This window comes from Ranitomeya imitator, chromosome 1 (assembly GCF_032444005.1).
Source record: "Ranitomeya imitator isolate aRanImi1 chromosome 1, aRanImi1.pri, whole genome shotgun sequence".
Taxonomy (NCBI): domain Eukaryota; kingdom Metazoa; phylum Chordata; class Amphibia; order Anura; family Dendrobatidae; genus Ranitomeya; species Ranitomeya imitator.
In genome coordinates this window covers 182,558,513-182,584,324 of record NC_091282.1, presented here as the reverse complement: position 1 = coordinate 182,584,324, position 25,812 = coordinate 182,558,513, and the positions used below count along the sequence as shown (strand labels likewise).

At 41.8% G+C, this 25,812-nt stretch overlaps 1 protein-coding gene across 1 annotated transcript in view; it reads left to right on the top strand.

Annotated features, from left to right (window-relative positions):
- TMEM232 (transmembrane protein 232) overlaps positions 1-25,812 on the top strand; it is a 494,818-nt gene that overhangs the window by 439,804 nt on the left and 29,202 nt on the right. Inside the window, exon 12 of the mRNA XM_069752641.1 lies at positions 6,611-6,704. Coding sequence (XP_069608742.1) covers positions 6,611-6,704 — 94 coding nt within the window. The remainder of the gene's footprint in view (positions 1-6,610; positions 6,705-25,812) is intronic.

The window sequence follows — 25,812 nt, the reverse complement described above, 5'->3', positions numbered from 1 at the left end:
CAAAGATGGTGCCGGCATTACTGTGGTTAGCAAGCAAGCCAAATGTTCATTGGCTGCAAATAAATCCCAAACATGGTGAGTGGGTCATTCAAATATACTGAGGCGAATAGCAAATTACTTGTCGAGTAACGAATAGCCCAAATACAGTACTATTCATGCGAGTTACGAATAGTGCCGAATATATTTGCTCATCACTAGATATAACCTTATAGTCATTTGTCACTCAGGGATTGGTTTCTGGTTGTCATCCTCTTTTTAATATGTGTGTGTTAGGCTATGCATTAGTTGTTTGGAGTGGCATTAATATACACTCGAGGTCAAAATTGTTGTTTAATGACAGAAAAACCCACAATGGCCACAGTAATAACTTGAATCTGACAAAAGTAATAATACCGTATATACTCGAGTATAAGCCGACCCGAGTATAAGCCGACCCCCCTAATTTTGCCACAAAAAACTGGGAAAACTTATTGACTCGAGTATAAGCCTAGGGTGGAAATGCAGCATTTACCGGTGAATTTCAAAAATAAAAATATATAGCTGTGCCATATAGTGCTCTACACCATTCATATTTCCCCATAGCTGTGCCCCATATAGTGCTCCGCACCGTTCATTGTGCCCCATAGATGTGCCATATACAGTGCTCTGCACCGTTCACTGTGCCCCATAGCTGTGCCATATACAGTGCTCTGCACCGTTCACTGTGCCCCCTAGCTGTGCCTTATACGGTGCTCTGCACCGTTCACTGTGCCCCCTAGCTGTGCCTTATACGGTGCTCTGCACCGTTCACTGTGCCCCCTAGCTGTGCCTTATACGGTGCTCTGCACCGTTCACTGTGCCCCCTAGCTGTGCCTTATACGGTGCTCTGCACCGTTCACTGTGCCCCCTAGCTGTGCCTTATACGGTGCTCTGCACCGTTCACTGTGCCCCCTAGCTGTGCCTTATACGGTGCTCTGCACCGTTCACTGTGCCCCCTAGCTGTGCCTTATACAGTGCTCTGCACCGTTCACTGTGCCCCCTAGCTGTGCCTTATACGGTGCTCTGCACCGTTCACTGTGCCCCATAGCTGTGCCTTATACGGTGCTCTGCACCGTTCACTGTGCCCCCTAGCTGTGCCTTATACGGTGCTCTGCACCGTTCACTGTGCCCCCTAGCTGTGCCTTATACGGTGCTCTGCACCGTTCACTGTGCCCCCTAGCTGTGCCTTATACGGTGCTCTGCACCGTTCACTGTGCCCCCTAGCTGTGCCTTATACGGTGCTCTGCACCGTTCACTGTGCCCCCTAGCTGTGCCTTATACGGTGCTCTGCACCGTTCACTGTGCCCCCTAGCTGTGCCTTATACGGTGCTCTGCACCGTTCACTGTGCCCCCTAGCTGTGCCTTATACGGTGCTCTGCACCGTTCACTGTGCCCCCTAGCTGTGCCTTATACGGTGCTCTGCACCGTTCATTGTGCCCCCTAGCTGTGCCTTATACGGTGCTCTGCACCGTTCATTGTGCCCCCTAGCTGTGCCTTATACGGTGCTCTGCACCGTTCACTGTGCCCCCTAGCTGTGCCTTATACGGTGCTCTGCACCGTTCACTGTGCCCCCTAGCTGTGCCTTATACAGTGCTCTGCACCGTTCACTGTGCCCCCTAGCTGTGCCTTATACGGTGCTCTGCACCGTTCACTGTGCCCCCTAGCTGTGCCTTATACGGTGCTCTGCACCGTTCACTGTGCCCCCTAGCTGTGCCTTATACGGTGCTCTGCACCGTTCACTGTGCCCCCTAGCTGTGCCTTATACGGTGCTCTGCACTGTTCACTGTGCCCCCTAGCTGTGCCTTATACGGTGCTCTGCACCGTTCACTGTGCCCCATAGATGCTCCACATTAATCTGTGCTGCCGCCGCTGCTGCAATAAAAAAAAAAAAACCACATACTCACCTCCCTTGATTGCAGCTCCCGGCGTCTCGTTCCGGCGCCTCCATCTTCAATCTTTCCGGTATTGATTGGGAAAAAAAATGTGTAACCCTGAAAAGAACTTTTCCTTTACAAGTGCTGCACAAGAAATATTAAACCCTGCCTAACATGCCTCTAATCACAAACTATCCCTCCTCTACCAGCTATTCCTACACTGAACGCAGGTAACAGCATTTTTTTTAGAGAAAGGACAGTGCAGGAAAAGGACTTTTCTTTTAATGGTACAGCAGCGGTATACAAGTACTGCAATAGCAACATTAAACCTTGCCTATATGCTTGCTCTAAAATATGCTCTCCCTCCTATAACAACTCTCCCTGTACTGCTTCGAGGGGAGATTGTGCCGAGCATCGTGTAACCGGGACTTATGCAAGACTCGATAACACGGTGTGACCATCCAATCACAGTAATGGAAGAAGGCAATATGGCTGCATTGTTAGCATGTATGGCTGGCAATCCCCACATGTTCATTGTGTGTCTAATAGGTGCGAAATATGCGGGACTGGGACATGAGCATGGAGCACAAGCACCTGCAATACTTGATTATCGAACAGTGGCAAGCACGCTCGCTCATCACTAGTCAAGCCTAAAGCACATTAACAATGCACAGTATGGCAATTAAAATTGACAATGCTGTAACCTACCTTAGATTCTTCAATGGCATATATCTGGAACTCTTCTGGAATTCTTAAATTGGAAATTATAAAGAAATATAATTGATTGGTATATTTTAATATAACTAGTAAATTATTTATCCAATAAATATGTGTGCACAATTATTAGGCAATTTGTATTTTTGATAATTAATTTTATTATTGGCCAACTACAGCGCTGTCGGTATATTAAAAATGTTAATAAACCTGAACATTTAAAGTAAAAATATGAAAAAATATGAGGAACTTCAAGTAGCACCTCAGAGAATTCATAAATAAAGCATAAGATCATAAAGGCTGCGTCAGACCAACTTTTTGCTAGACCCTTGAACTAACAGATCTAAAAGAACACAAGTCTTCACCGTCCAATCGCTACACAGGGATCTGGACAAGGGATAGAATCAGGATGGAATACCGTAGTCAAAGGAATAGAGTCGGATGTCATTAAGTCAGTACAAAGCAAAAGTTAGACAAGCTAAGGTCAGATCAGGGGGAATCATGGTGACAAATAAAGTCAAGAAAACAGGTCACGGTAAGAATAGAGTGAACACTGTCTAGCTGGGTGGCAACTTAGGTGCCAGCCCCATCAGTTTCCCTTGTAGGACAGCGTCTGCACCATTCAGTGATATTAGCAATGACTTCTCCTCAATCACCAGCACTACAACAAAGAGAATACAATGGCACCTAGTGACAAAAGCACACAACGCTGGTGCAAGTCCAGAAACAGGTGTTTTTTTTTTTTATAATTGTGGGGGGCTATTGCTTCTGTTTCTTAATGTTTTGGTTCATGCCATATCCAGGAGAAAAAACAATCAGCATGGCACATTTTACCTGTATTTTCCTTTAGAGAATTTGTTCCCTAAATTTGTCCAGTGTCTGATTCCCTGGATAAGGTCAAGCTTAGGAGAAACCAGAATGCAAGGAAAAAAATTAGATACTACGAAGGGAGGTTGATTGAATTCCTTATTTGAACATGAGCCATTATCTTCTCCTAGTTGTCACGATGCATTTTACACATTCACGTCAGAATTCTGCATTGTTAGTGGAAATTAGCATAATTCCTCATTAATATCATATAACAATGAACCTGAATGTGCAGAAAATGTGCAGATCTGTGCACATCTAATTATGCCTTGTGTTAGTGGCAGACTAATGTTGCAGTGATTCTTTATAGGCTAGCAATTGGGAACATTTGCTCTACTATTTTCTCTTTTTGCTGGTATATGTAAATCTGGTGTAACTGTCCCCAAAATATGCATAATTCTACTTTAAAGAGTGAATTATGCAATAGCTAAATTAGACCCGATTCCTCCATTTTCAGGTAACCACTCCGTCCTTGATCCTGGCATCTTGACTTCTGGTCTTGTGCTCAGTATAGCACAGCGTGTCCTATATCGTTGGCAGAAGTCCCCAGCAACGTGTGACTGCTCAGTTTTGTATCTGAGATACCATTCATATCATTTATGTTTTCTTTGAGCATTAATAATATATAATAGCAGGTACGTTAATAGTGCCATCTTCAGATGCCCCCATACAGTACCTGCTATAAATACCAAGATATTATAGGAAAACTCACATAGAGGACATAGGCAATAGATGACAATAAGGAATCATGTTTCTTTCCTCATCAGGCGTTTTTTTATCTTTGATGTCCTGATGCATTTGCTATAGCAGTAGTTACACCTATGGTTTTCACTATCACATGCTTGTATATAAAAATCCATATAAAATGGTCTGGAAAACTGCTGCATGTAATAAAGTGTTTCCAACAAGCATAACATTTTATACAGATTGCGTAGGATAAACTGTACTGGGAAAATCCATGTATTCACAACATTTGCTCTATAATATTTCTAAATGTCCCTCAAAAATAGGGGACACTGTACCATACACATTAAGCTATATCACTAGAGGTGTGACCACAAACAAATGAATTGACCTCACCATGGTACAATATCAAATCATATTTATTAAAGTAATCTAAAAACAACATATATTAATAACAAACAAGGGTACTGGAACCACAAAAGGAGGGACTTTTCTACCATAGGTTACCCAAAAATATTATACTGACTATCACAGTAAATATAAGTAATATCTTACAAGGATAAAGTGCCTGTGTATACTTCGTAGTAACCTACGAGTGCACATGCCCACCTGGCTGTAAGTATGTACAAAACTAGATAGCTAAACGCTAGTTCTCCTAGTGTCCCAGGTATGCCATGCACCCCCATGAATAGGCATAGATATCCAAATAGTAGGAAGATGTACCTTATAGTCAGCCACTAAGGGGTAAACCTCGGTGTCCCTCTGCCCCGACGCGCGTTTCACACCGCTTCTTCAGGAGGCGTGTCTGGGAAAATCTAGTAGTTTTATTAGACTAAATTTCATATTTTCCTTATTACTAAAAATAAAATCGGTACTGCATTTACATTACATATGCATCAACTCATTAATGTCAATAATGAATAGAACTGTGTACTTCTAATATCTCGTTCAGCTGGAAAGTTTGCACGTTTTTTTCAGTATCTGTAGTTTGTACGGATTCCTCCAGGGAAATTATATTTTTGCCTTCTCCTTGGTCATATCTACTATGGAATGATTACATTACATTACTTACATTACGTAATTACTTACATTAACTGTACACTGCATTATCTATGCAAGAAAATGACAAGAAACTGTTTGTTATGCCAGACATTGAAGAGGACTATTAGTTGTGGAGTTGCTTCACATGTTGGCGACAACCAGCAACGAGAACAGCAATGCCACCATCAAACATGATCTTGTCGACAGACAGTAAACGGATTTACCAGTTCATGGGCTTTATAAGTGTCATCTCTATCTTATCAAAGACCATCATGTAGCGGCATGCTAAGTTTTTCTAGAATAACATTAAATAAAGTAAATTGAACTTTTACCTATTTGATTACATGGATAGACAAATAAAAATAATCCATTTATGCCTGATAGGCCACAAAAAACCAACTCCCAGTGGCATCCCCAGTTAATTAAGATTGGGCTTAGGCTGTGTCCACACAACCTTTATGGACTTTTGTGTGATTATTATGTTTTAGAGCCATGAAAGCTTTGAAGGAGATCCTAAAAAATGTGATGAATCATACTGACGATGAGGGTATTTTTGGTCCAAGTGCCTTCCAACAAAACATCGGATCGCACTCGGACCAATGTTAGCCTATGGTGCACATGACCGATTTTTCTTTCCTTGGAAGCGTGTGAAGAAAAAAATTGCTGCATGCCCGAGTTTGACCCGATATGGGGATTGTACTCAGCCATGCAAGTCAGTGTGATCATCAGACTGCACAGATGACACCCGTCCGATTTCCAGAATGGAGACTTTTTTTCTCTATCTTCTCATCATCTGAGAGAATCGGATCACACTATGCAGACACTCTGATCTAACTCTGATCAGAGTATCAATTGCATCATCGACCTGATTCTGTAGGACGTAAGAATCTACCGCCACACTGCCCTTGCCCAAAGTAGAGTCTACTAGGCTTTGATTCCTTTGTGTTGCCATTACTTACTGTCAAAACTCAATGGAGACCTGAAAGAACGGAGATGAGTGATAGACTGACCAGAGCCGAATTAGACTTTTATGTGGCGTTTTTTTCTTGCTTTACATAAAGGAGAAAGAAAAAAAAAAGAATAATAGCTATAGTCTTTTGAAAGTAAGCTGTCCAACGTGTCTAACGATCTATTCTTACTGATGCTTAGTTCCTTTTTCAGTTGAGTGTGCACTTTTTTGACAGCAGGAACAGCACAGTCTGCAGCTTTATTCTTGTAAAAATGCCAGAAACAAAAAAGAAATCTGACAAACCGAATTGTACATAAATTTGAAAAGAGACAGATGACATTACTATGAACAGAGCCTAAAACACATAGAGATAATATTTTCCTATTTATCCTGCTAAAAAAATATGCATAAATCCAGTACATCTGTAGCTAATGAATTATTGTGAAAATGCGTGTTTCAACAGGGAAGAACTTTTAAGCAAAGGGTCATCTCTCACTCCTCCATTACCCTTTTTCACACGGACAAGCATGGAGTTGAAAACAGTTGTGGAAGATCAGGTAATATAATTTTAATAAGGTGTTGCATATGTAATAATCTAACAAAATTCTTTGTGGAGCAAAAATGCTTACAGGGTTCATAAGGCAAAATCATAATTGGTTAAAATTGCAAAGTTATTGTAAAAATGAGCAACTTTGCAATTTACTCAAGAATGCAATCTGCCAGTGGTGGCTGGTCTCCTATGCAAGGAGGACGACACTTACAGGCTCTTTCTAATAGAGCTTGTAAGCATTGCTTTGATAACTAGTAATAGTTCAGGAGGTGAGGAAACCCCAATGCATAGGCTCTGTCTGGTAATGATTCTCAGCTGCAGTCAAGTGGCTATAGACATAGAATTTATATTGGACATATACTTTGGGGAAAATAAGTATTTTTAATACACTGCCAATTTAGCAAATTTTCCCCACCTACGAAGAACGGAAAGGTCTTTAATTTTTATCGTACGTACAGTACACTTCTACTGTGGGAGATAGAATCTAAACATAAAAAATCAGAAAATCACATTGTATGATTTTCAAATAATTAAAAATTGCATTAGATAGTTATTTGATCATCCACCAACCAGCAAGAATTCTGTCTCTCACAGACCAGTTAGTTTTTCTTTAAGAAGTCCTCCTACTTTCACTCTGTGAAACCTGTATTAATTGCAATTGTTTGAACTCATTGCCGGTATAAAAGACACTTGTCCACACAATCAATCACACTCCAACCTCTCCACCATGGCCAACACTAAAGAGCTGTTTAATGACACCTGGGACAAAATTGTAGTCCTGCACAAGGCTGGGATGGCCTACAGGACAATAGGCAGGCAGCTTGGTGAGAAGGCAAACATTTTTGGCACAATTCTTAGAAAATGTAAGAAACACAAGATGACTGTCAATCTTCCTCGGTCTGGGGCTCCATGCAAGATCTCACTTTGTGGGGTAAGGATGATTCTGAGAAAGATCAGGCATCAGCCCAGAACTACACGGAAGGATCTGGTCAATGACCTGAAGAGAGCTGAGACCACAGTCTCAAACATTACTGTTACTAAAACACTTTGCGAGCATGGATTAAAATCCTGCTTGGCAGACAAGGTCCTCCTGCTCACTCCAGCTCATGACCAGGCACATTTGAATTTCGCCAATAACCATCTGGATGATCCAGAAGAGGCATGGGAGAAGGTCATGTGGTCAGATGAGATCAATATAGAACTTTTAATTATCAACTCCACAAAGAATGAGTACAACCCTAAGAGAAGAAGGATGAGTTCAACCCCTAGAGCACTGTCCCAACCATGAAGCATGATGGGAAAAACATCATACTTTGTGGGTGCTTTTCCACAAAAGGGGACAGGATGACGGCACCTTATTGAAGAAAGGATGGATGGGTCATGTACAGTGAGATTTTTGCCAACAACCTCGTTCCCTCAGTAAGAGAATTGAAGATGGGTCATGGCTTGGTCTTCCAGCGTGACAATGACCCAAAACACACAGCCAGGCAAACTAAGTAGTTGTTTCATAAGAAGAATTTGAAGGTCCTGGAGTGGCCTAGCTAGTCTCCAAACCTGAACCCAATAGAAATTCTTTAAAGGGAGGTAAAACTCAATGTTTGCCAGCAACAGCCCAAAACCTGAAATATCTGGAGAAGAGCTGTATGAAGGAGTGGGCAAAAATCCCTGCTGCAGTGTGTGCAAACTTGGTTAAGAACTATGTCTGCCCTCTGTATTTCAAACAAAGGTTTCTGCTCCAAATATACAGTAACATTTTCTTTTGTATCAAATGTTTATCTAATGCAATAAAATGCTATTTAATTATGTAAAAATAATACAGTGTGATTATCTGGATTTTTTTTCAAGATTCTGTCTCTCACAGGTGACCTCCATTCTTTGTAAAATCGGCAGCGTATCAAATATTTATTTTCCTCACTGTATGACCCATTTGTTGTCCTTTTGGATGGTTGCATGATAGCATTATACAAAATTATAGCTATGTCCAGACAAAAATTAACAGATACAATAAAGAAAGAAAAAATCCACAATTTTGGCTTCATTTCCATCATAACTGTTGCCAGATTTATTTGCAGTAATATAATTATAAAGTAAGTATGACATAATCCAAAGCATTGCTAAACCTAGCTCAGTTTTCAAGGATGCTTGAAAAGCTATCCTTCAGACCTAAGTGCACTTAGAGTGTATTTAATTTATTTAGAGCAAACAAAATTCCTTTTCTGCACAAGACAGTAGCAGAATATGTTACCTACTGTTCTTTGACTGAAGAGAAGCTGGGTTACACTGAGAAGTGCTGATTTCATCTGACAGAAACTTGATATCTCAATGTTCAGAAATGATCTTTTACATTGTGTATGCAGAGCAGCTACAGAGAAATACAATGGCTCATTTGTATGGAAGCAGAATTTCTACTTTACAGGCCTCAAAGAATTTTAGAGTCTGAATGACACACACTGCATAACATATTCATCATGAAGAACATTGCTTTTGTTATATACATCCCTATAGAATTTAAAGTGTATCATTACAATTAACTTTTCAAAATGAGCTTTCATATGTCTGCACATGAGGAATAAGAACATTTCTGGCCATTACATGACTTCTATCATGCATTTTTCACCAGTTTTCCCCTTTGTAGACACTGTTTCTAATTTTCTAGCTTCTCTGATTTAGTGGGAGAAGATTAGCTGTTATGATGTCTCCGGTAGCCGTACTAAGCTATGTGGCTGCGAATCCAGAACTTGTCTGAGGTGTAACATTTGCTTAATGCTGCAGCACAAGTTAGTGCGTGCCTCATCATGCTGAGTGCATCTCGCTCCTCCTTTACCTCTATCTACAAAATATAATAGAAAGTAACCGGACACCTCACTGTGGTGACAGACTATCTCACTTTGACTTAGATATATTGGAGCTGTTTTCCAAAGTCGGCAACTAGTTCAAACAGCAGGGGAAGGTGGAAATGTGGCTGATTAGTGGAGAAATAAGCAGATTTGTTTCACAAAGTATATTATAAAGTTTCTTATATTTTTGCCTGATCTTTTAATTTATGCAAAGATCTACTGGGCTTTGCACCCTTATCCACTATTTTTCCCCAGACAGGTTTCATTTTAAGCTAGCTTGGCACATGGAGATGTGAATTAAAATCTCTTGGGTCCATCCCATAGGTACACCCTAGAATGGTTGGATGACTTATACCCTTATATGACTTATACATTTTTTATGTATATAGAAATTGTGGAGTTCATGTATTTATTAATTGCAGTGCACTAATGCCACAGTGTATGCATTCACAGTGGGTACGGAAAGTATTCAGAACCTTTAAAATTTTTCACCCTTTATTTCATTGCAGCCATTTGGTAAATTCATTTTTTTCTCATTAATGTGCACCCTGCACCCTATCTTGAGTGAAAAAAAACTGTGAAAAAGTGAAACTGAAATATCACATGGTCATAACTTGAATTCAGACCCTTTGCTCAGACACTCATATTTAAGTCACATGCTGCCCATTTCGTTGTGATCCTCCTTGAGGTGATTCTACTCCTTCATTGGAGTCCAGCTGTGTTTAATTAAACTGATAGGACTTGATTTGGAAAGGCACACACCTGTCTATATAAGACCTCACAAATTACAGTGCATGTCAGACCAAATGAGAATCATGAGGTCAAAAGAACTGGCCAAGAGCTCAGAGACAGAATTGTGGCAAGGCACGGATCTGGCCAAGGTTACAAAAGAACTTTTGCAGTACTCAAGGTTCTTAAAAGCACAGTGGCCTCCTTAATCCTTAAATGGAAGAAGTTTGGGACCGCTAAAAGTCTTCCAAGAGCGGGCCGTCCAGCCAAACTGAGCAATCATGGGAGAAGAGCCTTGGTGAGAGAGGTAAAAAAGAACCCCAAGATCACTGTGGCTGAGCTCCAGAGATGCAGTAGGGAGATGGGAGAAAGTTTCACAAAGTCAACTATCAATGCAGTACTCCATCATTCACGCCTTTATGGCAGAGTGGCCCAACGGAAGCCTGTCCTCCGTGCAAGACATATGAAAGTCCACATAGAGTTTGCTAAAAACACGTGAAGGACTCCCAGACTATGGGAAATAAGATTATCTGGTCATATGACACGAAGATAGACCTTTTTAGTGATAATTCTAATCAATATGTGTGGAGAAAACCAGGCACTGCTCATCACCTGCACAATACAATCCCAACAATGAAACATGGTGGTGGCAGCATCATGCTATGGGGGTGTTTTTCAGCTGCAGGGACAGAACGACTGGTTGCCATTGAAGGATACATGAAAGCGGCCAAGTACCGAGATATCCTGGATGAAAACCTCTTCCAGAGTGCTCTGGAAATCTGACTTGGCCAAAGGTTCACCTTCAAACAAGACTATGACCATATGTACACAGCTAAAATAACAAAAGAGTGGCTTCAGAACAACTCTGTGGCCATTCTTGACTGGCCCAGCCAGAGCCCTGACCTAAACCCAATTGAGCATCTCTGGAGAGACCTGAAAATGGCTGTCCACCAACGTTCACCATCCAACCTAATGGAGTCTGAGAGTATCTGCAAGGAAGAATGGCAGAGGATCCCCAAATCCAGGTGTGAAAAACTTGTTATATCATTCCCAAGAAGACTCGTCGTGGCTGTACTAGCTCAAAAGGGTGCTGCTACTCAGTTTTGAGTAAAGAGTCTGAATACTTATGACAATGTGATATTTCAGTTTTTCTTATTTAATAAATTTGCAAAAATTACTACATTTCTGTTTTTTTTCAGTCAATATGGCGTGCAGAGTGTACATCAATGAGAAAATGAACTTTTTTGAATTTACCAAATGGCAGCAATCAAGCAAAGAGTGAAAAATTTAAAGGGGCCTGAATACTTTCCGTACTTACTGTATGTACATATATATATATATATATATATATATATATATATATATATATACGGTGGGTGTATAAGAAATAGAAAAATAGAGCAGCACTTTCAGCATGTAAAGAATCTGGGAGCAAAAAAAGCTTCCACAGGCATATACCAAATATTGCTTCATTGCTTGAAAAGGGTTCGCTACACTGAACCGAAACGTCGCCGTCATAGGCTAAATAAAATAGCTCCTTATTCACAGACAGTGGTGTGCTGCTTCCTTTTTTGGACTACTATATATTTATATATACTAGATGGTGGCCCGATTCTAACGCATCGGGTATTCTAGAATATGTACTGTATGTAGTTTATTTATGAAGATTTCAGAATAATGCAATTTATACACAGGATTCAGCCGGCCGGGCGCGACCAATTAGCCAAGTGTTGTTCAAGTTCTGCGCCAATTCACGCCCGGACTGCGCCTGTTGTTGATTGGTCACGCCCGGCTGTGAACAATCAGTGATGCCAGGGCCTGCTCCAGGTTTTTGAGGGCCCCGGGCGAAAGAGTCTCGGTGGGCCCCCCTCTTTAACACATACTACGATTCATGATGCACAGATGCAGCATAGAAATATAGCACAGCCAAGTAGCATACAGCCCACGTAGTATATAACACAGCCCACGTAGTATATAGCACAGCCCACGTAGTATATTGCCCAGCCACGTAGTATATTGCACAGCCATGTAATATATTGCACAGCCACGTAGTATATAACAAAGCCCATGCAGTATTTAACACAGGCCACATAGTATAGAGCACAGCGATGTAGTATATTACCCAGCCACGTCATATATACCACAACCACATAGTATATAGCACAGAGACATAGTATATAACACAGCCCATGTAGTATATAACACAGCCCACGTAGTATATAGCAGTGTGAGCACCATATCTCTGTTAAAAAAATAATTAAAATAAAAAATTGTTATATACTCACCCCCGGATCCAGGCGAGGCATTTACCGATGCTCCTCGTGATGCTCTGGTCCCAAGAATACATAGCGGTCTCACGAGATGATGACGTGGCGGTCTCGCGTGACCGCTATGTCATCTTCTCTCAAGACCGCAATGCGTGGACCAAAGCGTCACGACGAGCAGCGGGAAAGGCGACGGAAGGTGAGAATATAATGATTTTTTTTACTTTGTTTGTTATTTCTAACATTAGATCTTTTTACTATTGATGCTGCATAGGCAGCATCAATAGTAAAAAGTTGGTCACACAGGGTTAATAGCAGCGCTAACGGACTGCGTTACATCGGGGCATAACGCGGTGTAATGCAGCCATTAACCCTGTGTGAGCGCTGAATGGAAGGGGCACTGACAGAGTAGGAAGGGGTGAATTCGCGGCCAGACTGTGCCGGCCGCGACCAATCAGCGATGCGGGATTTCCGAGACAGACGGAAGTGACCCTTAGACAATTATATATATATAGATATATATATATTTATATATATATATATATATAATCATGTGGTAATGTACAAAAGATCTTGCTTTTTTTGACATTTTGGTTAATATCCTTAAAGCACCACTGCTTTTTTTTATTGGAGATATTACACTAATGTATGTTCCCTGACCCTAGGAATATAGATACCAGCTCCTGTCCTGATCCGCCATTTTGTGACTGCAAGTTAGAGGTAATGGTCACAAGCTCTCAACGTAAATCTATGAGAGGCCTCGTTCTGGTTCTTAATAGACTTACATTGAAAAGAAACCTCCGGCTCACCCAACAAACAGTGGTGCGATCTGGCAATTCGCAGAAGTTGACAGGAGCGGTGCCAAGAACAAATGAATATGGTGGTTAGTAAGTATAATACTAAGGACAGGGAACTTTCATTAGTGTCACCACTTCAGCTCTGAAATGAAAAAAAACTGTTGGAGTGGTGCTTTAACCCCTTTCTGACACTAGACGTACTATCCCGTCGAGGTGGGGTGGGCCCGTATGACCACCGACGGGATAGTACGTCATACGCGATCGGCCATGCTCACGGGGGGAGCGCGGCCGATCGTGGCCGGGTGTCAGCTGCCTATCGCAGCTGACATCTGGCACTATGTGCCAGGAGCGGTCATGGACCGCCCCCATCACATTAACCTCCGGCACACCGCGATCAAACATGATCGCGATGTGTCGGCGGTACAGGGAAGCATCGTGCAGGGAGGGGGCTCCCTGCGGGTTTCCCTGAGCCCCGCGCAGCAACGCGATGTGATCGCGTTGCTGCGAGGGTCTCACTACCTCCCTCCCTGCTCCAGGCCCGGATCTAAGATGGCCGTGGCATCCGGGTCCTGCAGGGAGGGAGGTGGCTTCACAGAGCCTGCTCAGAGCAGGCACTGTGAAGCCCGCAGTGCTCTCAGACAGATCGGTGATCTGACAGAGTGCTGTGCAAACTGTCAGATCACCGATCTGTGATGTCCCCCCCCCCCCAGAACAAAGTAAAAAAGTTTAAAAAAAAATTTCCAAATGTGTAAAAAAAAAATAAAAAAAATGTTCCTAAATAATGAAAAAAAAATAAAAATATTATTCCCATAAATATATTTCTTTATCTAAATAAAAAAAAAAAACAATAAAAGTACACATATTTAGTATCACCGCATCCGTAATGGCCTGACCTATAAAACTGGCCCACTAGTTAACCCCTTCAGTAAACACCGTAAGAAGAAAAAAAAAAAGAGGCAAAAAAACAACGCTTTATTATCATACCGCCGAACAAAAAGTGGAATAACACGCGATCAAAAAGACAGATATAAATAACCACGGTACCGCTGAAAACGTCATCTTGTTCCGCAAAAAACGAGCTGCCATACAGCATCATCAGCAAAAAAATAAAAAAGTTATAGTCCTGAGAATAAAGCGATGCAAAAATAATTATTTTTTCTATAAAATAGTTTTTATCGTATAAAAGCGCCAAAACATAAAAAATTATATAAATGAGGTATTGCTGTAATCGTACTGACCCAACGAATAAAACTGCTTTATCAATTTTACCAAATGCGGAACAGTATAAACGCCTCCCCCAAAAGAAATTCATGAATAGCTGGTTTTTGGTCATTCTGCCTCACAAAAATCGGAATAAAAAGCGATCAAAAAATGTCACGTGCCCTAAAATGTTACCAATAAAAACGTCCCGCAAAAAACAAGACCTCACATGACTCTGTGGACCAAAATATGGAAAAATTATAGCTCTCAAAATGTGGTAACGCAAAAACAATTTTTTGCAATAAAAAGCGTCTTTCAGTGTGTGACGGCTGCCAATCATAAAAATCCGCTAAAAAAACAGCTATAAAAGTAAATCAAACCCCCCTTCATCACCCCCTTAGTTAGGGAAAAATTAAAAAAATGTATTTATTTCCATTTTCCCATTAGGGTTAGGGCTAGGGTTAGGGCTATGGTTAGGGTTACAGTTCGTGTTGGGGCTAAAGTTAGGGTTAGGGTTGGGGCTAAAGTTACGGTTAGGGTTTAGATTACATTTACAGTTGGGAATAGGGTTGGGATTAGGGTTAGGGGTGTGTTTGGATTAGGGTTTCAGTTATAATTGGGGGGTTTCCACTGTTTAGGCACATCAGGGGCTTTCCAAATGCGACATGGCATCCGATCTCAATTCCAGCCAATTCTGCGTTGAAAAGGTAAAACAGTGCTTCTTCCCTTCTGAGCTCTCCCATGTGCCCAAACAGGGGTTTACCCCAACATATGCAGTATCAGCGTACTCAGGACAAATAGGACAACAACTTTTGGGGTCCAATTTCTCCTGTTACCCTTGGGAAAATACAAAACTGGGGGCTAAAAAATAATTTTTGCGGGAAAAAAAAAAAGATGTTTTATTTTTACGGCTCTGCGTTATAAACTGTAGTGAAACACTTGGGGGTTCAAAGTTCTCACAAGACATCTAGATAAGTTCCCTGGGGGGTCTAGTTTCCAATATGGGGTCACTTGTGGGGGTTTCTACTGTTTAGGTACATTAGGGGCTCTGCAAACTCAATGTGACACCTGCAGATCATTCCATCTAAGTCTGCATTTCAATTGGCGCTCCTTCCCTTCCGAGCCCTCCCATGCGCCCAAACAGTGGTTCCCCCCACATATGGTGTATCATCGCACTCAGGAAAAATTGGGCAACAAATTTTGGGGTCCAATTTCTCCTGTTACCCTCGGGAAAATACAAAACTGGGGGCTAAAAAAATAATTTTTGTGGGAAAAAAATTTGTTTTATTTTTACGGCTCAGCATTAAAAACTTCTGTGAAGCCCTTGGTGGGTCAAAGCGCTCAAAACACATCTAGATAAGTTCCTTTGGGGGTCTACTTTCCAAAATGCTGTCACTTGTGGGGGGTTTCAATGTTTAGGCACATTAGGGGCTCTCAAAACGCAACATGGTGTCCCATCTCGATTCCAGTCAATTTTGCATTGAAAAGTCAAATGGCGCTCCTTCGCTTCCGAGCTCTGTCATGCGCCCAAACAGTGGTTTACCCCCACATATAAGGTATCGGTGTACTCAGGACAAATTGTACAACAACTTTTGGGGTCAATTTTATCCTGTTACCCTTGGTAAAATAAAACAAATTGGAGCTGAAGTAATTTTTTTGTGAAAAAAAGTTAAATGTTCATTTTTATTTAAACATTCCAAAAATTCCTGTGAAGCACCAGAAGGGTTAATAAACTTCTTAAATATGGTTTTGAGCACCTTGAGGGGTGCAGTTTTTAGAATGGTGTCACACTTGGGTATTTTCTATCATATAGACCCCTCAAAATGACTTCAAATGAGATGTGGTCCCTAAAAAAAAATGGTGTTGTAAAAATAAATAATTGCTGGTCAACTTTTAACCCTTATAACTCCCTAACAAAAAAAATTTTGGTTCCAAAATTGTGCTGATGTAAAGTAGACATGTGGGAAATGTTACTTATTAAGTATTTTGTCTGACATATATCTGTGATTTAATTGCATAAAAATTCAAATTTGGAAAATTGCGAAATTTTCATAATTTTTTGCCAAATTTACGTTTTTTTCACAAATAAACGCAGGTACTATCAAAGAATTTTTACCATTATGATGAAGTACAATATGTCACGAGAAAACAATGTCAGAATCACTGGGATCCGTTGAAGCGTTCCAGAGTTATAACCTCATAAAGGGACAGTGGTCAGAATTGTAAAAGTTGGCCCTGTCATTAACGTGCAAACCACCCTTGGGGGTAAAGGGGTTAAAGAATTCTAATTCTGAGATTTTCATGGCTGATTTTGGTAAGGAAATTTCATGTGACCTCCATGCAACCTCAATGTTTCCCTATTAAGGAAAAATGACTGACAATTTTACAAATTACAGCATGGTATTATGATTTTCAGTCATCAAAAGTTGCATGAATGCAGCTATTTAACATCCCATAAATAGCTGTGATGGCACAGTACAGAGCACCGATACTCTGCAGTATAGAGCCATGGGGATTTCAAGTGCTTTCTTACTGCCATGTGCATAAGGCATTAATATTAAATTGATGTTAAACTATCTGTTCAACATACAATTACATATACAAATTGAATGTAGATTACTATATAAAAAGTGCCATTCTCTTCCCGGGGGTAATATAATATTCTCCATTGTGACGTAAGTGTGCATAGTTAGAAGTATTGTTATGGTTGCTAGTTTACTTACATGCAGCATACAAGATTTGAAGGTAAACTGTATTTAACTGGTTGTTATGGCATTATGAGCATTAACTTGCTATCTTGCAGTTTCTGTTCCATTTAATAAAGATTTTGAACAGAATAATAATTCATTAATTAGCTCTGACTTTTACACTGAGAAATAAAAGTGTTTGTTTTAAAGACACTTAATTAAAGGAAGTCATAAAAGAACAAAATGTAATGTATGCTTGATAAATTGCAAATAATTCTATAAAATTAAGTATCTTGTTAGTAAAAGAAATGCATAGCTGTAAAATATGCATAATTAGCCTTGCTCATTTATAAGGTTTCAAATAATTAATTTTTATGATGAAGAGGAATGAGCTAAAACCGTATTTCTGTCCTACTATTCTGTAACATTTCCTTGACGAACTCCACCGAATACATGTTTGATGACGTACAGAAGAACCACACGAAAATATTATGTTAAATCCTAAATGCCATTTTGCATAATAAATATAAGGGAAATAATAGATTTTGTTATACCCATACAATCCTCTAAGTCTTGGGAATTACTGGATTGCAATGTAGATTTAGAAATGGATGAAAATTATCCAGCTGTAGAATACATTCCTGCAGATGCAAAATGGTCACGTAGGATAACAGTAGAGATGAGCAGATCGATCCACTATGGATCGGCCTCAAGTCAAATTTCCTCTAATTCACAGGTGCCAATTCGAACAATTGGCAGATCAATTTGAGCAAATCATACAAAATAAAGGCAAAAAAATGGCACCATCTCTCACATTGGCATGTGCGGCATGTGGGTTTCCACATAAGACCATACAGCTATGACATTACATGGTCTAGTGCATGGAGACTATCACAGCCACTAAAAAAGATGAGGGCAAGCCAAGCACTGGTGTTTTAGGATTTTACACATTAGGGACACATGCCCCTATCTATTTTGAGGCCTGCTGTCACAGAGGGAGGTTATATACTAGAGTTAGGAAGCATCCAGATTGCGTTCACCTTGTTGTGGCAGGATGGTTTTTAGACTTTTTTCAACTAAGTTATTTACATTCATATGTACTATTACGCATGTATTTACGTATTGCAGATTTTTTTATCCTAGGTTTTTGTTTTTTAATTGCCACAATATGAATTTGCACCTACACATTGCACCTATACTTTTTTTCAGTTTTACCCCTGTGAAAGTGCCAGTATTTTCTCATGTAAAACAATCATACTAAAAAGAATCACTTCAGAACTTTTTCTACCTTTAATGTCACCCATAATCTATAAAAATCTATTGAGAAACAAACTGAAATCATTTTGAGGGGGGAAATAAAAAAGCTATAATAATATGGTTGCATAAGTGTAAAGACCCTCTTAGGCCGGCGTCACACTAGCGAGTTTTACGGATGTATGAGCGCGGAAAATACTTCCAGAAAATACGCATTGCACACGGCCCAATGATTCTCTATGGGGCAGCTCCTATCTACCATATATTACGCATCCGTAATATACGGTATGTTACGGGCGTAGAAAATCGTAGCATGCTGCGTTTGTCAGCGTATTGCGCAAAAAATACACCAATGAAAGTCTATGGGGGCGAGAAAATTATGGATTACACACGGACCAACGGTGTGACTTGCGAGAAATACGCAGCGGTGTTCTATAGAAAAGCCGGCAATTCAGCGGGGTGTACAGTAAAATCACACTGACAGAATAGAATAGGTAGAATAAGCCGGATTACTCATCGGTAATACTCTTTTAGTGAGTCCACGACAGCACCCCACTGGAGAGAGGGATCCGCCCCGCAGGAACAGGAAACCTACCGAGAAATAAAAGGGGGCGGTCCGCCTCTCCTCCTCAGTTTTGATTTCAGAGTACCCGGAGGACCGCCAGTATTAGGCAAATATCATTTATTTCATTTTTAAACTTATTTGCTCATATATGATTAAAATAATTTTACTCAATAGTAAATATAGGGAGGGATGTAAGAGGGTGCTGTCGTGGACTCACTAAAAGAGTATTACCGGTGAGTAATCCGGCTTTTTCCCTTTCGCCACGACAGCACCCCACTGGAGATCTTACAGAGACCATCACCTTAGGGGGGGACCACCGTGCTGAGGACAGTCCTGCCAAAGTCTAGGTCAGAAGTTGACGATAGATCAAGCATATAGTGATTATAGAATGTAGAGGGATTTGACCAAGTTGCCGCCTTACATATAGTCTCAATTGGGACCTCTCCCCTTTCTGCCCAGGAGGATGCCATAGCTCTGGTAGAGTGCGCTGTTATGCCTTCCGGAGGGTTTTCTTTACTCGCGGAATAGGCCAGTCTAATAGACTCTCTGATCCACCGGGATAATGCGCTTTTTGTTATTCCATGACCCTTCTTGTGACCCTGGAAGGAAATAAACAGAGTCCTACACTGTCGCCAGCTACAGGTTCTCTCAATGTACTTTAACACTACTCTTTTAACATCTAGAGTGTGGCACTTTTGTTCTTCAGGAGTGGAAGGATTACTGAAGAAAGTGGGCAAGATTATTTCCTGAGACCTATGGAATGTCTTAGCTACTTTGGGAAGGTAGGAAGGGTCTGGTTTAAGGACCAACTTATCCTGAAAAGTTAGCAGGAAAGGTGGATCTATAGAGAGTGCTTGGACGTCACTGATTCTCCTGGCTGAAGTCAGTGCTACCAAGAGGGCTGTTTTTAGCGATAGGATCTTGATTGGTATTGAATCTATTCGAATGGAGAGTCTGTTAGGGCTTGTAAAACTAAGTTTAGATCCCAGGGAGGAACTCTAGGTATATTAACTGGATTTATCCGTTCACAGGCTGTAATAAATCGGGATACCCATCTATTCCCCGCAATGTTATGGCCATAGAGAGCTCCTAGTGCTGAAACATGAACTTTTAAGGTGTTTGCAGTTAAACCTAGTTCTCTCCCTTTTTGAAGAAATTCCAGGATAGACTGTATCAGGGTTTCTGACGTGTTTGAGGATGTATGGAATTGTAGGAATTTCTTCCATATTTTTGTGTAAATTTTTGTAGTGGAAGGTTTTCTACACTGGAGGAGTGTGTTTATCAATCCCTCCGAGAACCCCCTTGATTTTAGCATCTGCCTCTCAAATTCCAGGCCGTGAGATGTAGACTGTCCACTTGAGGGTGGAAAAACGGACCCTGGAAGAGAAGATTGGGTGTTGAGGGGAGGACCCAAGGATCTGAGACCGACATGGTTTGCAGCCACGAGAACCAAGGCCTCTTCAGCCAGAATGGAGCTACTAGTATCACCCTCGCTCCTTCGGTTCTGATTTTGCGAATGACCTGGGGTAGTAGTATGATCAGCGGAAAAGCATATGCTAGACTGAACTGCCAAGGGGCTTGGAGAGCGTCCAGAATGTCCGGATGATCCGCTAGAGATAGGGAGGCAAATTTCCGGACTTTTTTGTTTTTCCTTGTGGCGAAGAGATCTACTTGAGGTTGACCCCATAGGGATACTATATCTTGAAAAATCTGCTGGTTTAGGCACCACTCTCCTTGTTTCAAGGTGTGTCGACTTAAGAAGTCTGCCTGCTGGTTGTTTTCCCCTCTTATGTGCAGTGCAGTAAGGGATGTTAGGTGACTTTCTGCTAGATTCAGGATTTCTGTAGCAGAAGACATCAGAGTATCTGATCGCGTGCCTCCTTGTCTGTTTAGATACGCCACTGTGGTGGTGTTGTCGGAAAGGATTCTGACGTCTTTCCCTCGTAGCTGTGGGAGAAAATGGCATAAGGCGTATTTTACTGCATTTAATTCTTTAACATTAGAGGAGTAGCAGCTTTCCTCCATGTTCCATAACCCTTGGCAAAAATCATTCCCCATATGAGCGCCCCATCCATGAGGACTGGCATCCGTGGTTATGGTATGAGATGGCGTTATTATCCATGGAACACCACTCATTAAATGGTCTGAATTCAGCCACCACGTTAAGGAAGTTAAAACTTCCTGAGATAAGGTTATTTTCACATTTAGGTGACCAGATAACCGTCTATCTTCTTGTAAAATCTGATGTTGCAGTGTACGGGTATGATGTTGAGCCCATTTTACCGCAGGTATACAAGAGATAAGGGATCCTAGTGAGGACATAGCTTGTCTTAGGGATATACGTGGATTGTTTATCGCCACTAGGACTTTGCGTCTGACCAGTAGTATTTTTACCTGAGGCAGGAGACACTTTTGAGATACGGAGTCTAGATGGAACCCCAAGAACGCCTGACAGGATAGCGGAGTGAGTTTGGATTTGTTGGTATTGATTATCCAGCCTAGATCCTGTAGAGAGGAAATTGCATGAGCCAAACGATCAGCACATTGAGTAACTGAGTTTCCAATGACCAAAAAGTCATCCAGATAGGGAACAATTAAGGTTTCTTTTTGGCGAAGGTAGGCCATCACCTCTAGCATTATCTTGGTGAAGATCCTCGGTGCTGTTGAAAGGCCGAAGGGCATGGCTGTATTCTGGAAATGATGAATCTCGCCGTTGATTGTCACTGCTACTCTGAGGTACTTTTGGTATCTAATATACAAAAAAGGTTGCACTCTATTGTGCATAAGCATGTCTAATCTGAAATATATGAAATTTGAATAGCAAAATGGCTTTTGAACATTAGGAAAATATTTAAGAGACGCTTTGCACAGAATTTGATATAATCAAATAGTGTGAGCCCATCAACCGTCGTCAAGGTGGTCTCATATAACTGATGGGTCCCTGACCCCCCTGTCCAAATGTGAACACTTACCGAAGGCCAATGTCTGTATGCCTGGGTGAATGTGGACACCTCTGTTCAGCAAAGCCTACATATGAGTTAGCCAGGACCAAGTGTGATGAGATGCAATTAAAAACCACATGGTGATGGGAGGAGTGCTGAGTCAGTCAGCTACCATAGAAATGACAAAAAAAAGACTCGCACATCCAAACTAGTGTGAATAGGTGCATACCAGGAGCAGCTACCTCCATACATAAATGTGCAAAGCGTCTCTTAAATATTTTCCTAATGTTCAAAAGCCATTTTGCTATTCAAATTTCATATATTTCAGATTAGACATGCTTATGCACAATAGAGTGCAACCTTTTTTGTATATTTATGTATGGAGGTAGCTGCTCCTGGTATGCACCTATTCACACTAGTTTGGATGTGCGAGTCTTTTTTTTGTCATTTCTATGGTAGCTGACTGACTCAGCACTCCTCCCATCACCATGTGGTTTTTAATTGCATCTCATCACACTTGGTCCTGGCTAACTCATATGTAGGCTTTGCTGAACAGAGGTGTCCACATTCACCCAGGCATACAGACATTGGCCTTCGGTAAGTGTTCACATTTGGACAGGGGGGTCAGGGACCCATCAGTTATATGAGACCACCTTGACGACGGTTGATGGGCTCACACTATTTGATTATATCAAATTCTGTGCAAAGCGTCTCTTAAATATTTTCCTAATGTTCAAAAGCCATTTTGCTATTCAAATTTCATATATTTCAGATTAGACATGCTTATGCACAATAGAGTGCAACCTTTTTTGTATATTTATGTATGGAGGTAGCTGCTCCTGGTATGCACCTATTCACACTAGTTTGGATGTGCGAGTCTTTTTTTGTCATTTCTATGGTAGCTGACTGACTCAGCACTCCTCCCATCACCATGTGGTTTTTAATTGCATCTCATCACACTTGGTCCTGGCTAACTCATATGTAGGCTTTGCTGAACAGAGGTGTCCACATTCACCCAGGCATACAGACATTGGCCTTCGGTAAGTGTTCACATTTGGACAGGGGGGTCAGGGACCCATCAGTTATAAGAGACCACCTTGACGACGGTTGATGGGCTCACACTATTTGATTATATCAAATTCTGTGCAAAGCGTCTCTTAAATATTTTCCTAATGTTCAAAAGCCATTTTGCTATTCAAATTTCATATATTTCAGATTAGACATGCTTATGCACAATAGAGTGCAACCTTTTTTGTATATTTACTTTTGGTATCTGTCATGGATAGAGAGATGATAATAAGCATCTTTCAAATCAATGCCCCCCATCATACAGTTTGGAAAGAGGAGTTTTATAGTGGATCTAATGGATTCCATCTTAAATGTATGGTTTTTAACAAATGAATTGAGTTTTTTAAGGTTTATGATGGTCCTGAAAGAACCGTCGGGTTTAGAAATCAGGAATAAGGGAGAGTAGAATCCCCTGCCTTCCTGTCCCTCGGGGACTTGGACTAAAACCCGCTTTGATAATAGGGTTTGGATTTCTAGCTCTAGAGCCTGCTGTTGTGCGGCCGAGCTGAGGGATGTTATAATATATGACTCGTGGGGAACACGAGAGAATTGTAGTTTAATTCCATCTCGGATGATGTTTAAAACCCACGAGCTAGATGTTACTTTTTCCCATTGAAAAATTTCAGTCTGCCCCCTACTGGTATATCCTCAGAATTTATTGTCTTTTGGGGGGTTGGGTCTTCTAAACATGGTACCTCTTTGCCTGTCCTCTTTAGCAGTCCATGTTGTAGACCTATCCGTTTGCCTCCTTTTACCAAACGGTCTCCTCTTAAAGGCTCTCCTGTAAAAGGGAATAGAGGAATCGGGAAAAGCTTTCTTTCTGTCCTTTGCCTTTTTGAGTATCTCATCTAAGGTTTTACCAAAGAGGTACTCACCCTCGCATGGGATTGCGCATATTTTGGATTTAGACTGCGCGTCCCCTTTCCAACTTTTCATCCAAAGTGCGCGTCTTGCATTGTTCACAAGACCTGCGGATCTCGCTGCTAACCGAAGAGAGTCGGCAGATGCGTCCGCCATAAAAGCTGCTGCTCCACGTATTAAGGGGATGGCCGCTCGTAGTTTCTCTCTTGAAACTTTATTTTCGATCTGCTGGTCCAACTGATCAATCCAAATGATCATTGACCGGGCAGCGCAGGTGCTGGCTACTGCAGATTTAAAAATTCCTGTAGCCGCTTCCCAAGATCGTTTAAGGGATGATTCAGCTTTACGATCTAATGGATCGACCAGAAGTCCCGCATCCTCCACAGGCAGAGTGGATTGCTTGGAGGTAGAAGCTACAGCTGCATCGACCTTAGAAACTTTGGTCCATGTAAGGAGCTCCTCATCACTAAACGGATATTTACGTTTAGACGCAGAGGGCAAAAAGCTTCTTTGATCCTGCTTCTCCCACTCTCTTTTAATTAATGTTTTCACTGCTGGTATAACCGGAAAACATCTCCTCTTTCTCTCTGCCAAACCCGCAAACATAATTTCCTGCGTGGTTTGCGCACCCTTTACCTCCTCACACCCCATGGTATTGCGGATTGACTTTACCAAGTTGTCCACACTGTCTAAGGGGAAACATGAACGCCCCTCGATTTCTGATGAGGAAGATGATGATGATGATGATAGGGAGGCTTCTGACAGTACAGTCTGGTCACTTTCGGAGTCTGACATAAGTGTTGGTGTTTTGGACTTAGGTTTACGTTTTTCCTGGGTCATATTTTTTAGCTCCTCCCTAATAATGGCCCGTAAGTCCGTAACAGACACTGTCGCTCCCTGAGTTGTTTCCTTAAAACAGTCCTTGCACAGTTTTTTGGGGTATGAGTCCGGAAGGGGCTGGCTACACAAGGCGCATTCCTTATGTTTGGACTTTTGTCGTTTTTTAGACTGGGCGTAATAAGTAGCGAGAGAGAGAGAGAAGAGAGAGAAATAGGGAGACAACGTCAGCTTAATAGGCAGAGTTTTAACACTCACCCAGTGAAGCAAATAGTACCGGATCAGAAGGCCGAGATCCTGTTCTGGAACCGTCACTTTTACGAGCGGACTCCGAGGATCCTTTGGTGTGATCTTTGGCGGGGGGCACTGGATCTCCAGCTTGTGGGGTCCATGGCACCTGGGGTTGACATCTCTGCATCGCCGCATTATTGTTTCTGGGCGTTTTAAATAGTGCGCCCTTTTTTCCTTTTTTTTTTTCTCTCCCCGCTGCGCAATGCGCATGCGCGGATCGTTGCTGGCTCCCCCGCCCCAGATCCGGCCTAGGCGCCCCGGAAGTGACTCCTTCAGTTCCGGGGTAGCCAGTATTGCGGCGGTCGGCGCATGCGCGGTCCGGGTTCAGCGCCGGACCGCAATGGAGATTATCTTACCGGCTCCTGGCCGCACCGCACACAGGAGAAGATGCCGGGCGGCCCTCCCCGGACCCGGCCGTCTGCTCGATCCACCAGCCGAGGAGGGAGCCGTCTAACGGAACTCCCCCGACGCTGCTTCTGAGCTGCAGCCTCTGCCGTTCTCACGGACACCGCACAGGCGGCATGTTAGCCCAGGTATGTTGTAGTCGTCCTGTCGTTCCCGCAGGAACAGGAAACCTAAACTGAGGAGGAGAGGCGGACCGCCCCCTTTTATTTCTCGGTAGGTTTCCTGTTCCTGCGGGGCGGATCCCTCTCTCCAGTGGGGTGCTGTCGTGGCGAAAGGGAAAAAATGTGTACACATAGTGTAGGTATATATATATATATATATATCAGTGAGACACATATATATATATTTATATTTAATTCAGCGCTAGATAGCAGAAAA